The 16,960-nt window shown below is 43.0% G+C and overlaps 1 protein-coding gene across 1 annotated transcript in view; it reads right to left on the bottom strand.

The window, feature by feature from the left end:
* Window positions 1-16,960, bottom strand: part of CPS1 (carbamoyl-phosphate synthase 1, mitochondrial) — a 71,767-nt gene that overhangs the window by 19,109 nt on the left and 35,698 nt on the right. The window contains exons 16-22 of the mRNA XM_010141114.1: window positions 16,186-16,327; window positions 14,257-14,322; window positions 13,626-13,689; window positions 10,004-10,185; window positions 4,120-4,314; window positions 3,488-3,555; window positions 1,150-1,225 (exon numbers count right to left, since the gene is read on the bottom strand). Of these exons, the coding sequence (XP_010139416.1) occupies window positions 1,150-1,225; window positions 3,488-3,555; window positions 4,120-4,314; window positions 10,004-10,185; window positions 13,626-13,689; window positions 14,257-14,322; window positions 16,186-16,327 (793 nt within the window). The remainder of the gene's footprint in view (window positions 1-1,149; window positions 1,226-3,487; window positions 3,556-4,119; window positions 4,315-10,003; window positions 10,186-13,625; window positions 13,690-14,256; window positions 14,323-16,185; window positions 16,328-16,960) is intronic.

The following is a 16,960-nucleotide window of genomic DNA, read 5'->3' as shown; positions in this document are numbered from 1 at the left end:
TTAGGCATATATCACATATTGCCGGTTGTGTTTTCATTGACTTATTTTTAACTCCTAGATTCCTGTGGCAGTAGTGTTTATGGTGCTGCAGTACTGTCCTGAACAGTGATCATTCAAAAAAAAGAGGAGGTGGGGGGTGGCGGAAAACCCTCAGGAGAAAATAGTCCAAAAGGTGAGGCCAAACTCAGAGACTGTTGCAAAGTCAGACTTCGGATTCTGTGTGTTCTTCATTCAACCTTGTTTGTTTAACTTTCTCCTCCTCCCATATTCTCATCTCTCCAAACATCCCTTGTACATAGAAGGTATAGAAGAAATTTAGGCTTTGAGTTGTTTACTATGTTCTGTAGCACTCACGTCTTTGGAAAATGGCTCAGATTTTCCTTTTCTCAATTTCAACATTTCAGACTAAATCTTTCCCTTTGCTAGAAAAAAGATGCTTTAAAAAAATCCCAAAACTAGCTTTTGAAAAACATTTCAAATGGAAACCAGAGCTTTCATCTTCTGCATTACATATTCTGCAGATCAATAATCCCACTGGATTAACAGTAAGCAGGCAGCAATCCCGCTTTTGTTATCAGAGGAACACGAAACTCAGTACACGATTTGGAGAGGTAAATGTCATAGCAAAATCTGCATTTAAAAGGGAGGTGGGGAGGAAAGGTCATCGGTGATAGATAAGATGCCAGGATGAAGTTTCAAGTTGTTCAAAGAAGCCAGGAAGAACAGCTCAGAAACTGAGTGACAGATGCCATCAGTTCTATGTTGGTTGGCAGAACCTGCTACCAGCAAGCTCGGATAAGGTAGGAAGGTCCCCAGCCCACTAGCCTATATCTGTTGATATTTGTTGATAATTTGTTGATAATTGTTGATATAATGGTCAGAAATGGATGCATGGGTACAACAGCTAACTGCCGTCCCCATTCCATGCAGGCATTCCAGTAAGGATGCTTGCACTGGCTCCCAAGGTCTGCCTGTCAGGGAACAAACTGAGGAATCAAGGTCTAATTTCACTGGCTCCTCCCCTAACAAACAAAGGTAAGAGTGAGGAAGACATAATACAGAAACAAAGAGATGGAAAACACAATAGAGGTGAAACAAATACAACAAAACAAAACAAAAAAAAAGCAGTAGCAGTGTGAAGACTAGTACCTGAGAGACTCTGGTGGCTTCTGCTAAGAACTTCTTCATTTCCTCTTCAGTGAATACCACATTCATTGCAGACCCACTGTGAGAATGGCAAAGGGAACAGGTCAGCTTCCCTCAGGATTTTAGGGGAGATATCAGTGCGTTAGACACCACAGCACAGGTTTGCCAACTATCTTTGCATGACAGACCAGCCAAGCAAGCTCCTCACTCAAGCCCCTTGCTCCAGTCTTGACTGAAAGGCAGAGCTGGCACCTAATGAACCTCCATTATACTTCCCCAAGAAGACAGGTGACCTCCAGAACCAGAACGAAGAGTCAAAGCACTGTGGTTGTGTAGTCTTAGCATTGCTGCCAAATCCCCTTTCTGCCCCAAGTCTTTAAATCTCCCCCTAAGCTGGAAGAGATGGCTAGTCAGCCACACAGCCCCGCTAAGGACCCAGCCTTTCACCATCTGCGCCCATTAGCTGTGAGCTCAGGACAAAACAGATGCTTTGCTCATGTTGGCATGAAGTGAGGAGCACCAGACCTCTGGTGATGGTTGGAACAGTGCAATTGCAGATGAAAACGAGCTATTCTTTGCTGGCCATTTCACTGCGCCCTTCTCCTAACGTGTTAGTCCCTAAGAGAGAAGCACAGCAGATACAGGGAGTGTATCTGAAAACCACTTTGAAATGTAGCTGTCAGTAATATCAGAGAGGGGGATCTGGGAGAACATGGGTCAGGAGTCAGTGACTCAGGTCCCTTTCAAAGACAAAAATCTTTTTTTAAAAGATGTTTGGTTGGTCATTTCTACCATTGATGCTCAGTTTCCCCTTTGCTTTTGTGGGCAAGACCACAGAGGCTGTGGGGAAAAGTGGAGGAAGGATCTACCCCACAAAATCAGTCACTTCAGCCTAAGACAAATAGTCACAAGTACCTAGGTGATTGTATGTACCAACCTACCTCTTCAGCCAGTGTAAATCAACAGGGTTCAATTAAATCTGTGGACCTACACCAGCACCCCCCTGAGGATGTGAGCTGGTACCCACAGCACATCACTAGCGGGGAAATGCATTTAGTTTTCCAAGGCAACTGGCAAATATTAAAGGCCATATCTGTTCAAAGGATTAACCCAAACCATTCTATGATTCTATTCTACTCATGATTTTAAGAAGTCTAGCTGTGTACCTGCTGCTGTTCTGCAAATAGAGGCCAGGCAGTGTGCTGTGCTAGGGCTTTTCACTTCCTATTTCCTCAGGTTTGACATTCTGCAGTTTCATCTTTCTCCCTGAAGTCCCCCAAAACTGTCCAAACACCCTTCAGCAAATACTTACATGGAAATGACCTACACTGAAATTAATACGTATGGAAACGACAGGCTAAACTTAGTGTTCCCTAAAAATCTGGAGAATGACAGGAGCCATTTCTAACCTATCCTAGTCGGCATGCTGGTTTTTAACTTTGCTTTGCAACCCCACTGCAAGCTTCTGGAACAGGACAGAAAAGTCACATTTAGCAGTCTCTTCTAAAGGACATTTCCTGAGAGTTGAGCGTACACGAAATCCTCCTCCTTTCTTCTTTTTACTAAAAAGATTTTTAACTTTTTGCTAACCTCAAAATGAATATTGTGCCTCTTCATTTTGATATGTCTCTTTTTCGTATGAAAAGGATGCTGTCTCAAATTTATTTTCACTTGTAAATTGTGCCCAGCAAACTGCCTCTCTGTGTCTAGTCATCCAGCTATGAAGAAACTCCTTGCAGCAAAGAGTGATCATTCAGAACGTGTGAGTTTGCTGTGTGTGTGTGCTGGTGTAACTTCTTCAAAAAGTCTAGCTGTTGGAAATGTGTGGCTCTGTACAATGCCTATTCAAAGAGAAGCAGCTGCCACAGCACAGGACATAAAACATGCCTGTAAGCAGAGAAGCTTAGCAAATAAGAAGCTGAATTCAAAAGATGTGCTGTCATTTTCTGAAAGCAGATGCCAACCCTGATAAATGGCCTCAGCGTGTTCCCTGCTGTTTTTCCTGGTGACAAACAGGCTTAATTGTACAGGTAGTAGTCTCAGCTACCTTAAGGAATGTAGCAGATGGTTTACGTTCTTGGCTTTGAGATATAAAAAAGGTAACGCAGCTAAATGGACTTTCTTACTATGTTCCACTTTTGACCTCTTCCTGATAGACATAAGGGATCCACTGGCTTCCTCCACTGGTCTGAGCAGTTGTCCCACCTGTCAAATGGGCAGGTTTACACTCATGCACTCAGCATACACACCCCCTGAAATTACTCTCCCTTGTCTCAAAGAGGCTTTCTTTTTTTTCTAATTCATATCCCCCACCTGATGAGCTCCGATGGCTGAGCCTTACCTCAGAACATAGGAAGGCCTCAGCAAACATGGGTAACTCACAGAACTTGCAAATTCAACAGCATCTCTCTAAAAAAAGAGAGGAAAAACATGCTGTGAACAAGGAAATACTTTCAAGTCATACCAAAATTTCTCTCTAACTGTGTTTGCACTTTACTAGCCCTTAAGTCTGTGGGGTAGGGGGGATGAAGTCGGGGACTACAGCCTGGGCTGAACATAATACACAACTTCCTGGTTCCAGAGTTGTCTTCTGCAGATCTTCCCTGTCCACAGAGCTTCATCAGGAAAAAAAAACCCAGCACCAACACATCTCGCTTCCTCTGCACTTTCTTCTTTTCCAATCTCCACCTGCTGGAATAGTTTTCAAGGCCAGCAGGAAAAATAGAGTAGCTTTAGTGGTGCTAAATTTTCTGGGTATATACCCTATGTTGAGTAAAGGTGGTTTGAAGACACTTCCCTTCCAGTTCCATCCCACTCTCAGCAATGTGATAGTATGTTTACAGGGAGCAAAAAGTTCTTCAACATCAACAGTAAAAAACTGTCAAACATCTTTGGAATCTCAAAAGGTATCAGTAAGTCGACCTGCCCTGAGCCAGCGGCTTCATCACTTTCCAGATGCACATCCCAAATTACCAGTGTGCTGATTGCCTTCCAGGGAGCCTGTGCCACATGCAGCTCATCCAGAATAGCTGAAAATACAGAGCGATCTTCTGCCTGGTCAATCTGCAAAGGATTTGTACCAAGGATCTTCACTCCACTCTGGTGCAGTGGCACTGCCAAGTTATTGGGAATCTGCCCACCAACAGAAATAATGCATCCACTGCATCCCTGTTGGCAGAGAGAAAGGCACACAGTCATGTCCAAGTTTGCTTAACATTAAGAGCTGTTACAGTGAGGAATACCGTTTTTAGATTACATCACTTTTCAGGTTGCTGTGAGCAAAGGCAGACCATCATTGTGCTGATCCAGAGACTGCAAAGTGTAACTCAGAACGTGTAGCCTCTCTAAAACAACAACATCCTCCTTGATGTTACTCAACAGACAGCAGTAACTTGAGATCATATTCATCCAGAAATCAAGGAAATCTGCAGTGCTCACCTGCCTTTTGACACCAAGCCAAGATTTTAACTTCTCCTAGAACCACAGACTGTTACCTTGTTTTCATGTCATGTTTAGGTGCCTTCTGCTTTCCCAGCAAGAACAAGCACTGAGCTGACAGACGAAGGACGCTGTGCTATGAAAATGTGATGCCTCCCAAAGAAACTCAAAATTCCACTTGGTGGGGTCAGGTGTCCCTCCCATGTTCTCCTACACATGTGGACATGGGCACCATCACTTCACCCAAGCCCACACCCAACCTCTGCTGCAATCTTTGGACACAGCAGCATGGACAAACAGGATGCTGTAGGTCCCTTTTCTTTCTTCTGAGAAAACAGCCTCTCCCATGCTCATGGTCAGAGACTTCCAGAGTAGCAGAGGTTCACACAAATGCTTTTTTACTACAGAGTTGCAAGGCAGTAACTCCCAGCAAAGGGACAACGGGAAACAACTGGAATTCTTTTTTGTTGTTGTTATTTGCTAAGCAAACATTCTTTCCTAGCCCCAGATGCCAGCCTTTAAGGAGCGCTCATTGCTGACCCCTTGCTGGTCTGTACAAAGCAAAGCAGAGTCTCTTTCGACTGAGCCCAATCCATCAGACAGCCGGTGGTGGTGAATTACTCTGGATACCCTTAGCCCTTTATTTTAATTCATGCTCATTATTCCTGACCCACTCCTCATTTCTGGTAGCACATTCGAATGAGGCAGTGCAGGTGGCACAGCATCCTCCAGCCACAATGGCGCATCTCATGTTCATCACTGGATGACCTCTTTTTCAGTGAGGAAATAATAAATGGCAAATAATAGGAGACAGGTGATCTCACTTGCAAACACACATCCTTCTTCAGGTGCAAATATGGGCATTTTTTTTTTTACATAGAACTGCTAATGCTTTCAAGTACAAGCTAGTCTGGTGTGAAAATTTTCATTAGTAAAAAAAGGCTTTAGAGTACCTGCAACAATTATGAGGACATGAATTATGTTTACATTGTGTAATAATTGAGGGTAATTAAACAATGGGCACTTGACTTCCAAATTAATGCTGCTGAAACTTTACCCAAAGGAGAATCCGGCCCACAGAAGAGCTGTAGTGAAGGGCTCTTTTGAACTAAATGTGTTTTACACAGTTTTACCCACATCTAACAAACGAGAAATATAAATCAAGTGATCCAGGATTTGGCTTTATCTTTTAGAGTACCAATGTTCTTTTAATTAACCAATATGCTTTTGCTGAAGAAGGTTAGCTCCACTGGCCTTCTTGGAAGAGGAACTTCTTAATGAAGGATTTAAATGGATTTAGAGCGGCAGGTCTGTGAGCTGAGAGCAGGATGGGCAAGAAGTGACTGAGAAAAAAACATGATAAATACCAGTACAAACCCTGCTCAACTTTAATGTCGTTAATTTCCTACCATAATAAAAAGCCACTAAAAAAGTCTGGCATTTAAGTAGCACCTACTATCCCAAGGTCTACAAGATTATTATTTTCTGCTAATATACAGTGCTGGAGATCTTCTTTTTCCTTTCACCACACAATCACTTATGGGATGACATGCTGCTGCTGGCCAACGACAACTACCTGAAAGAGCTTAGGACAGGAAGTGGAAAATGCCTTCTTAGTAAAGGGGTGGAGCAAGGCTGTTTTGTGCCCACACAGGGTTGTCTCATGACTTCAGAGATCGTCATCTCCAACCAATAATCTGTTCCTTACTGTTTTCAGTCCCATCCAAAATACAGAACTTATCCCTAGTCCCCAGAGCCCTTACCACCCCACATTGACAAGAACCAGACAGTGAATAAAGCACATCCCTTCTTGTAGCTTGGAATGGTTCCTGATTGATAACAAGTCAACCTAGTTTTGCTGCCAAGGTCAACCAACATCTTAAGCTACCCTCAACGTATTTGAAAAGTGAATGTCCTAGCTAACAGCTTCTTCTGCCACTTATTTCTACCTTTTAAACAATTCTAGTCACCGAGCCTCTGAAATCCAAACACTGTCTCCATTAAAGCTGGGATGGCGTTAGGGACTCCAGCCCCAAGAAGACAGAAGAGATGGCTTATTTAAGCAGATAGCAAAGAATCATATACCCAGTTTTACTCAAAAAGTACCATAGATTGAGAGCGAGCTGCTGCTTGCTTTTTCCTTTAAAATACTGCTGTCATTTCGCAATGCATGCTATCGCCCAAAGAGCCGCCCACCGCCCTGCTGGGGAACAGCACTGCTCCACTGAGAAACGTGGGCAGACAGAAAGGGACTCCACTGCATATCACACTGTCATCAGCCATACTTTAATTATAAAGAAAATTAATAACATCCTTGCCATTAGATATCTTTGAAATATATGCTATACATAATCTAGAGAAAGAAGCCTGGAGAAAATTATTTTCCCGTTTATAACAAAAATCACTCTTTTTATTACTACCTTGCTTTTATGTCATTAGTAATAGAGTTGGGTTTTCTTTTTCCCTGAGTTTGAAAACAAATGAGACCATTAAAATTGTACCTAAGAGCCTCCTTTGGTTTTATGAATTGTTTCAGAATGATCCTCGAAACTGAAAAAGAATCAGAAGAGGCCCTCAAGCAGATACATATTAAAATAAAAAGGGAACATCTCCTTTGGAAACAAAAAGCCAATAAATCTGAGGGAAAGAATTTTTTTTTAAATTATTGCCCTCATAGACTACCATCTAACTTTGCACATTCTCAGTAAATTAAACTTCCCTCCAAAGCATGGCTCTGTTGTGCAGAGCTCAGTTTTAGCGACTCAGAGCAGCTATGAATGTCCACTGGAGAGGGAGAAGTAAAGGAGATACAAGAGAAAGAGGAGGCACAGCTGAGTATGTCCCCAGGACGGGACTGTGCAAAGCTGTGAGCAGCTCTTGGTAGGCAGGTTCCAGCCCACTCAGACACGTTGGTAACTTCGCTCCTCGATGCAGCCTAATTTGTCTGATCAGAAAACCTGGGACAAGGCAGTGCACCAATTTGTTTGAGTTTAATAGTTGCTCAAGGTTTGCTGCCAATCCTAGCGACATTTAGGGAGTTGATGTATCATCTCTAGTGAGGACAAAGCGTTGTGTCCATTGGTGGCTGATGTTTTACCAGTGGTCTCGGTCTTTCAGAGTATTGGCCGCTGCTGCTTGTACATTCGAACACCAGAGGAGGCTAATGAGCACGAGAGTTTAAAAAAGAGATCTGAGATCAGAGCACTGTCCACTGCTTTGTTTAGGAAACTGAGAGAGACGGTTTTCTACAGGATTGATGAGGGATCTCAGAATCAGATCCTGAATTTTTAACTTGATCGTTTCCTTAGGGACTGACTTCCAACTGCGTTTGCCCGAGGAAGTATTCTGTTAACAGGATATTAGCATTTAAAAAAAAATACATAGAGCAAATAATATATTTTAAACTACAGTCTGCTGGAGGTCTGGAGTCTGTCCCCACATCTACAATGTCCTTTTGCCTGACACTATTTAGTCTCCCCACTCCTCAGAGACTCAGTTTCCCCAATTGCAAATTAGGCATAATGATACCATGTCACTACTTAAGAAAAGGGTTCTAAAACACAGCCAAGTATTTATTATTCATCTTGGGATTTATTAGACAGCACAACCTTAACTCTGGATGTTTAGGTTCAGACCCTGATGGCTTTAACACCTCCAGAGCAAACATCAAATTGGTTGTTTTCATACCCAAGTCAGAGTAGCAGAATCTTCTGCAAACTCCCATCATCTCTCTCTCCCCCTTTTTATTCCCACCACCTTAGCAACTGCTGCCTCCTCTCTGCCCTCTCACCTCTCATGGTCACTTTTGGGTCTACTTCCCAAGCAGGACAGGCAAAAAATATGCCCAGTAGCATGAGCATACTCCAGCTGATGAGCGTGGCTGGTGGAGCTGGGAAAACTGCCAACAGATTGTCCTTCCCCTTCAGCTCTGGGTACTGCGGGATGCTGCTACTAGACCTTGAGATCTGTCATGCCTCCCATCAAACTCACCGAGCCCTGCTGTGACAAGCAGGATAATGCAAGTTTCAGTATGTTTACATTATTCTTTTCACATATTTTTCTTACCCAACTTGCTGATTACTAGCACTACATGTTTAAATGAGTAGTTGCTCCCTCATCACCTATTTCTACCTTTTCTTTGATCCTGCAGTAATTAGATGCAGTGTTTCATCAGTGTTATTTGTCTGACAAACTGTCATACCAGTTTCTTCCACGCCCTGAGTTCAGAAGTTCAGTTTTGCTTAAGTAAACAAGACTTCAATGCTTATAGAGCTGAGCCTCATGGATACTCCCAAAGCATTCAAAAATAGGTCTTCCAGACTCCAGAGAGCCACCAGAGTCTTTTGGCCTGTCTTAAACCAGTGTCTTCCAGTAACAGTCTCTGTTTTTACGAAAATTTAAGAGGTAGAGCAACATGTACAAAACTGGTCCTAGACAGTATTTTGCGAATGGTTTAAGAACGGAGCCTAGAGACTGAGACTTGAGTTCTGATGTGCTTTTCCTTGGCTCCAAATTTTGGAATGATGAAAACATAGCCAGGTTATAAAACTGTTTTAGGGGATGAGCTCAGACCGTCATCTACTGGAAAAAAGAGCCAAGAAAAATCCTAAGTTTAATACGGCCTGGGTTCTGCAAAGTTGCTTCAGTAAGTTACCTGGCCAACTCACACTGAATTTCAAGGGAGGTGAAGCTCCTGTAAGCACCTTGGAAAACCTCAGCCACAAATCCAAGATGAGTGTGTTACCAGTTAGAAATCAACATTTTCCATATTGGGACAAACTGTTTACGTTATCTATCCTCCCATTACCAAATCTGTCTGGGACTCTTCTCCATCTCTTAGTATCAGCACTTCTGAACACTTGAAAACTCCAAATGGACACACGCAACGCCTGGATCAGGAGCTGCAATACGTTTTGGTTTGATGGCAATTCCAGTGTCCCTTCCTGGTCTGCCTGCCTGCACTCTGGACCACATCCATCACACTGCCGCTGTATTGCAAGACCAAGGCTGCAAGTTCTTGAGCACACGCCACAGTTATGTATACGACTTGATCTACTGCTTCAGGGGGAGTACTTGTGCTTAAAGTCAAGGATATGCTTAAGTGCTAAAGCTCAGCACTGCAAGGGCAGAACAATTTGTGCGATAAATGACTGTGCAGCAAATTAAATCTGCTTGTAAATATTGCACAATATGGCATCTTGCAAAATAATTTAATATTTATTTGGCATTCATTATTGAGCAGTCTGCTAGGAACATCAACAATGTGTAAAACGCAACATCAGGATCCAAACCAAATAGCTTTTGCTAGCAAGCTCTCCCCCCTTGCTCCCAGCTGCTCCACCAAAGCAAGCTAGCGACAGGAATTTTGAAAAGTTTGGTTTGCTTCATGGCTTTTTATGGCGCTACTGCTCCTCTTTACCTCATATTGGTAGATGTCCAGGATCCTTTCCAATGACAGCTCCTCAAAGTACAGTCTGTCACACTCATCAAAATCTGTGCTCACCGTCTCTGGGTTGCAATTCACCACGACGGTCTTGTTGCCAAGCTGACGCAGCGTGCGGATACTGGAGACAGCACACCAATCAAACTCCACGCTGCTGCCTGCCAGGAGACAGAAAAGTGGGCAAGGAAGGGAAAGATGCAGAGAAGAAAACATAAACAGATGTTCTCAGCACTCGAGATTAAAAAAGAAAAAGAAAAAAAAAAATCAGCATTGTCTCCTGTCAGCTCAGAGCAAGAAATCTAATCGTCCTTGCATGGAAACTAATCAGCCACAAACACGAGCCTCCAAGCACAACAGGTAAGTCGGCTCAGCTGCTCAGGAGTGACAGGCCTCTATAGCACGTCTGTTGCCCTGTGCTCACAAAAACTCATGTCTGCTCTTGCTGCCCACCCAGCTACTACTGTGTCCCAACAAACATGCTTTGAGATAAGAGGCAGAAGCTCGAAGGTGACAAAATTCAGTGCCCATTATTAGAAGACAGTGCTGTTTACTCCAGGAAAAACAAAGCATTTGTACAGCTGTCATTTAAAAACCAGAAGACTGAAGTGGTTTTAGACCTTCCAGAAGAGCAGAGTGTGGCTAACTTAACAACAGAAAAAACACAGCTCGGTGGAATTGACCTTCCTATGCACTGTCTCCAGAAAAGGCAAACTGGTAGAACACTTTCAGAGCCACTCTGTGATCCTTCTATCTTGTTTTATGGCAAAATGGTGGGGCGAGCATGTCCTACTGTCCTGACCCCTAAGTAAGCACATGGCCACCTCTAAAGGAGAGAGACACAGAGGGAATCACCTCGTGCTCACATGAGCACCTGGACGTGGTGCTTGGTCTTGGGCAAGCTGCAGAACTTGGGATTTGGGCAATGCTGCAGGCTTCAGGCAATGCTGGAGTCCAGGCTGTGCTAACAGTTACTGTCCCATAAATTTCTACGCTCGAACATCTAAGAGGGGAACCATAAACGGAGAATGATGCATATTAAAAAACACCATTAAATGGTTCTGCTTAGTCTACAAGAAAACCTTGGCCTCATCATGATGTGTTCACAGTTTACATGCTCATTAACCACTGATATCATTATTTTGATAGATAACTGTGTGATAAGGAACATTGGAAATTCAGGCTGTGCTTAATTGCTGCCTCCACCACCCAGTCCCAAACAGATGGCTGTCAGAGGACACTCATTGACAATTTATTTTGCTACTTCTGTCAAATAGGAGCCTCAAAACTAAAGGACTCAACTAAAACCCCCACAGAAAAGCGAGGGAAATCACACTGAAATGGGATGTTTCCCAGAAGAGTCACCAGATGCTCGTTCACTTTTTGTACTCTTATTCAGGTATTCTTAAACATGTAAGAAACCTCAACTTTGGGACACAATAGTTGTCTGGAGTCCCCGGGTGACTGCTTCAGATACAGCCTGGGAAAACAGCTGAACACTTCCAAGTGTATTCCAGTCACATCCAGCAACGGTCAGGTCCAAACAGTGGGAAAAGCGAAGACAGCAAATAATGAGTAATACTAGTCATGACTGTTGTAACATAACCAGACTCTGCTCCTCAGAAGATAATTACTGCATCAATACAGGCTTGTTTTAGAACTCACTTTCAGGTTTCAACCCAGTCAATTCCACGTGCACACCTTAAAATTTATAGAGCACTCCGCTGGTCCACAAAGTTGGTGAAATAGTTTATCTACACTGCTTTCAGGGCTGACCTTTACACAAACCCATGCCTTCCCAGGACAAGGAGGACACTCTCGTGGCAGCAAGCATCTCCTTCAATATTTGAGCAGTACTCCCACGGAGCACAGGTCACACACTGCAGCTCAGGTTCTCAGTGAGCCAGAGGCTTTAACGTGTGTGTGAAAGGTGTGTGAAAGCAAGCTCTGCGGTTCAGGAGTGTGCAGCTCCATTCACATTGTGTTTCTATTTGGCATATTAGTTAACAAGAACAAGAAAACTTCAAAAAAAGACACTTCAGTTTGGGTAATTTTCTTTTTAAAAACAGAATAGAGCACGACATCTGAAATAATCTCACACTTCCCCCAAATAATTTCATTTCTTTGCAAAAGTGTCAACATATTCAAGGTTTTTCTGTAAGGTATTTAAAAATATTTTCAAATAAAAATCATAAGGCTGTTATTTTTTAATCTAAAACTCAGTTTTTACAAAGGAAGTAAGAATCTTCTTTTAAAAAAATGATAACATCTCATGTTTAACTTTCATCCAAATCATTTAGTCCTTTCTGACCTGTTCCTGTTTTGTAAGTGTAAATCCACAGGGAACTCTAAGTTGATCCCACTGAATTATGACTACAACTCTGAACGCATGGAGGAAAAGCACACTGCTGACTTGCCTTCAAAGGATAATAAAACAAAACAGAAAAAAAAATCAGATTGGGTACTGCACCTAGAAGAAGTCTTCTAGAGGTGCAAGTAATGGTTTCTTTTAGCAGCTTTTATTTAGTTGGAACCTCTGCCAAAGATTGTCTTGATCTAATCAGAGCTACAGAACAGGTAAGACCAAGAAGAGACCTGTATGGCTAACCGGAGCAATTAGGAGTTTTAGGTGAATGGTGCAAAATGTATTCACATGCATTCGATTAAATTATTACACAGCACTGCCAGTCTTTTTATATTCATTTTTTGTAACCATGTTACACAGCATGTTGGCTGTCAGAAGCATTTGCAAAAAAATAAGCATAATCATGGAGCGTTCCTTCTGATTTCACTCATCTCAACATTCATCCTGGAAACTGAGTTCAAAAAGACACAACCTACAAACAGCATCAAGAAGGTGGCACGTGACTTGTCCCATCCAAGCAAAACAAATAGATGCAGTTTTAAATTTCAGCTTTCAAAATCCATCAACGCTACTTGTGAGATGCAGAGCAAAAATATTTCTGATTAAGAAGCAATTTTTTTCTTGTCAGTAATTGCAAACTGTTTGGAAGGAACCAAGAAAAAAAAAAGTGAAGGTCACCATATCCTGAATTCATCAGTCTCTCTACCCGAGACTCGTAGCCATGAGGAAACTTACGCTGCATAATCATCTGAGTGGGCTGAAAAACCAGCATACAGGGAACTGCCTAAAGAAAGGCAGATGAAGAGATCACAATAGCTTCATAGTCACCTATACTTACAGCAATAAAATGCACAGTATATAACAACATAATCATGGCAGTAAACACAGAAGATAGGTGAGGGAGCAACAAAATTCTATACAACCCATCAGGTTCTCAAGACCTTAATATGTATAAAAAGTAAGATTAAAAAAAAAAAAATTCCTGAAACCTTGTGGAAATCGCAACTGACAAGAGAACTGTAATAAAATTCTCCAATTCTCCTGTTTTTTCCAGGGCATGAAATGAAGTCTCCAAGCAAGTGTAAAAGGCAAACCTTGTGTTAGGAATTGATGTCCTGCGCACTGTGGTCTGCAGGGTTTTGCCACCATATGAGAAAAGGAACAAATGAACCACAAGAATATCCAAAGGCAGCTCGAGGGTGTAAGGAGAACAGAGGAGCTGTAAGAAAGATTTACCTATGTGATACGGTCCACAGCCCAACACCATCACTCCACAGTCATCAAATTTAACATCGTGTTCCTGAGAAGGTAGGGAGAAAAATCATTAGGATCTGTACTCCACAGCACCTAACTCCATGCTTTTCAGAATAAACAGTTTCTAGTGCTCAGCCCATATCAACCAGTATGATCCTTCAGAGCTCAAGGCTGATGTCGTTTACTGCAGTGTAAATCAAGTGCAACTCTGCTGGAATTGGTGGTGCTGCACCCACACCAGAGGAGACATAGCACCTCTGACTGGTCTGTTGAAGCAGCCTAAGGAGTTGTTAAGTTTCATGTAAAAATGGATGAGATGAGTGAAATGACAGTTGTGCATTCCCAGCACCTGGGCTACGCACCGAGGATGCAAGTACAGGTCACAGAGGATGGGATCACATAACAACAGAGGGGTGTTAACACCAAGTGCACTGCATCAGCATTTGAGCAAAAGAAAGTTCCAGGCCTGCTGGAGGGAGATTATACGTAACACTATCCAAAATAATTGCTACAGAGACCAAGACATCTGCAAGATCTCCAGAAATCGTGCAGCAAATAGGGGAAAGACATCAAACTAGACAGTAATGAGACTGTTGTTGCCGAAGGTGCCTACCTGCCCGTTGTATGTGATGTAGAGGTAATTAGTTACCGCTGGGTATTCTGCTGCCAGCGTGTCAATCTGTACGGGGAAGAAGAGGGATTGTAACTTGGCCACCTCAACATCTTTCTTAGGTGCAGGTCTTTTGGGGTTTTTCTTTTCCTTCTTTCCTTTTCTACTCCTATTATCTTCTCTTTCTATTTTTCCTGTTATTTTCTCACTGTGTCTCTCCTCAAAAGGAGGTGGATCTGAAGCGTCATATGCCGGCAACACAGCATATGCCTGGGCTTCTCCCCAGACCTTACAGTTCGGTCAACAGCACAGTCTACCCTCCCCTTTTAAGCTGCAGTTTTAGCTCCACACTTCTTTGGTAAAACACCTTCGTAGCCCAGGAACTTTCCCCATCCACCCCTTCTTGCCAGGGCCCTCATTCCCTAGTTGGCTTGGTAGCATTAATTACACAGATCTCCATTCCTTCACATCTCCCGTCCTCTTCAGCTGCGTCGGCTGAGATCTTCACACCGTATCCTTGACCCCAACTTACCGCACACTGAATACAAACATGCACACAAAGTCACTTAGGGATCGTTCCGAGTAGCAGTGAGGAGTGCAAGTACTACATATTTATGTTACAGTATAACTCATGCTTTGATAATTAAATGGTACACAAAGCAAGAGTGATTTTCAACAACCCTCTACATGCAGTTTTCAACAATTTTTTACGTAATTAGTCACCAGAGAGCCTAGAAGAATAAAATGCCTACTAGGCTGTTCACAAACTATTTGTGTCAACTACTTATTGCATGTTATACATGAAAACTAGCCCATCTAGGTCACCAGCGACTGCTGAAGTTCCCTGAATGAACAGCTGAAACATTTCTTCACAGAATACTGAATGGGGATCAATATTAAAGCAGTCCTGACAGGAATTTTTACATGCAGAATCATTTAAAAATCTGCCCAATCTTCAAGCATTTTCAGGAATCCCCACTGGCTGTCCAAAGCCTTGTGAATAATGAAGACTGTGACCTTACATCGTTAGCACCGTGTAAGTGTCTGCTGCTCATTACTGACACTAATACTGCAACTTGTACTTCATGGCTCAAGAAGAAACATATTTGAAGCCACATTGAAGCCATATTGAAGGCACAAATGCAGCCATAAGTAGAATGACCTTATTAAGGGTACCTTGGCACACAAATCAATTGAGCACTGCAGTGCCATATGCAGCTGAAAGAACGCAGTGCAAGGCCAGGCACTTCTGTGGGCCTGGTGCGGACGTAGACAGAAAACAGCAGCTGGGGAACAGAAGGAAATTTGGCACCTGGAATTGGGCCTGAGGATACAGATGGGCTCTTTCAGAAACATTCAGGAGTTTGAGTTGGGCTTATTTTTCCCCTATAAGGACAAAAAAAAAAACCCCAGCTGGTGACAGTTTAATACCAACATACCTTAACTGCCGCAGCAGAACACCTAGCAAAGCACTCCTGACACTGCCATGAATACTAGATGAGCTCATTACGATCGTGCTATCACAATGAATAGCAAATGAACCCATAACAATAGCACACTTCAAATAAAGTATTACCCTGTAAAAAGTTACTACCCAGAGAAAAGAGGTATTACACTTTTCATGGTCACACCATGGTGGGCCAGTATTCTCAGCCTTTTCCTGAAGCTGCATTTCCCCTCAGCCACACAGAATATGAACAAGAATATTCTGAGTCTCTCTTTGGGGATGCTCATGTCATTACATTGATGCCTGCAGCTATGTGGGTGAAATTTGTTCTTCTCTCATGTCAACGTCAAAACCCCCACGGATGTTAACAGTGCCAGGTGTTCCACTTTGTTCACCTCAGCTGCTTCTAAAGAGGGCATATGGAGGTCTCCTACTCCTTGCACTCTTGGAAGCCCCCACCAAGATCAATGATGCTTCTCACTTACCTGTTTCACCCAAGGCACTATATTCTTCCTCAGTCTCAGCTGACGGCACTGGACTTCAGTCATCCCCAGGCACTTCCCAATCTGTCTGTCTGAGAACCCAATCTGTTTGGCTCTCCTCAGTGTCTCTTCCGGAACTGTTTCACTGGGATTAAATATGAAAAACATCTCTGCATGAGGCTTTACAGGAAAATAACTAGAAGATATGCAGTATCTGCATATGAGTGCTTGCTTCTTCCATACTGCATGGACTTGCTACAGGATCGTGCACATAAAGGCAAGAAAATGAAGAAGATCCAGCTAAGTTATGGTCTTACAAAAAAAGATCTTTTTTTGCATGGGATGCCCCCTACAAACACCTGTAAAGCCAAGTCTACAGGCAGACTGCTGATGCTTGGAAGTGAAACACTTCCTTTCCTTGCATTTTTGAGTGATTCCTGAGGAGGTCCATCATATCCCAGGGAGCATTCTCCACCAGGCTAGTACCAGGTCATCGTATCCACAGCTGTAAGGTCAGGTACCATTTCTGTCTCACAGAGCACCTGCAGTGATTCCTTTCTTGTATTCACTATCCCCACACGTCCATACCAAAACCTGAATTCAATCTCTCCCTTACATGCCTCCTCCCAGTCTAAATTTCAAATATGGGCTCACCAGAGTGGGCTGATCAATAGTTATGTAGGTACTCCTGCCTCTCACTGCAGCTGCCCACCCCGTACAAAGCCATGAATCCCTGAAGCTCTGCGATGTGCCGTTCAGAGGCATAACCATCCCCTGA

This window comes from Buceros rhinoceros, unplaced genomic scaffold (assembly GCF_000710305.1).
Source record: "Buceros rhinoceros silvestris isolate BGI_N320 unplaced genomic scaffold, ASM71030v1 scaffold12888, whole genome shotgun sequence".
NCBI lineage: Eukaryota > Metazoa > Chordata > Aves > Bucerotiformes > Bucerotidae > Buceros > Buceros rhinoceros.
Note: the sequence above shows the minus strand (reverse complement) of the source record. Positions and strands in the feature narration are given on the sequence as shown.